This window comes from Myotis brandtii, unplaced genomic scaffold (genome assembly GCF_000412655.1).
Source record: "Myotis brandtii unplaced genomic scaffold, ASM41265v1 scaffold1167, whole genome shotgun sequence".
Taxonomy (NCBI): domain Eukaryota; kingdom Metazoa; phylum Chordata; class Mammalia; order Chiroptera; family Vespertilionidae; genus Myotis; species Myotis brandtii.
In genome coordinates this window covers 1116973-1117482 of record NW_005354039.1, presented here as the reverse complement: position 1 = coordinate 1117482, position 510 = coordinate 1116973, and the positions used below count along the sequence as shown (strand labels likewise).

The 510-nt window shown below is 62.5% G+C and overlaps 1 protein-coding gene across 1 annotated transcript in view; it reads right to left on the bottom strand.

The window, feature by feature from the left end:
* Positions 1 to 509, bottom strand: part of RILP (Rab interacting lysosomal protein) — a gene marked incomplete at its 5' end in the record, with an annotated part of 3872 nt that extends 3363 nt beyond the window's left edge. Inside the window, one exon of the mRNA XM_005858340.2 lies at positions 300 to 509. Within this exon, the coding sequence (XP_005858402.2) occupies positions 300 to 509 (210 nt within the window). The remainder of the gene's footprint in view (positions 1 to 299) is intronic.
* Between the last annotated feature and the right edge of the window lies 1 nt (position 510).

Here is a 510-nt window from a genome sequence, read left to right as displayed (position 1 = left end):
GGAGGATGAGGCCCAGAAATCAGGATTTTAAAAAGATTCCCAGGTGATTCTAATGTGCAGCCAAGGCTGAGAACCATTGTTCTAGAGGGAATGCTGGCAGGGAGACTGGGGAGGCAAGGGGCACCACAACAGATGACAGACCAGTGCTCTAGATGAGAGAGGGACAGAGGCCGGCTGGCGGGACATACTTGTGTGCCACCTTCCAACGTCCCGTTGGACCTGCTCCGCAGCACAGCACACTACCCAAGTGCCCACCCTTGTGAGGATTGGGAAGGGTCCCTGACCCAGCGAGCACTCACGGGGTCCTCAGGGGTCCCCGGGTCTCCTGGTTCTGCGGTCGCCAGCTCGGGCTCCTGCCTCTGTGCGCACCCAGGATCCCCGGCCAGGTTCCGTGCCTGATCCTGATCCTGAGCCAACTCCACGACCCCTGCACGCCGCAGCTCCCGCTCGCTCTCGCGGTCCCGTGCGGCTCGCAGCTGGGTTTGCACCGCGGCCAGCTTCTGCCGCAAC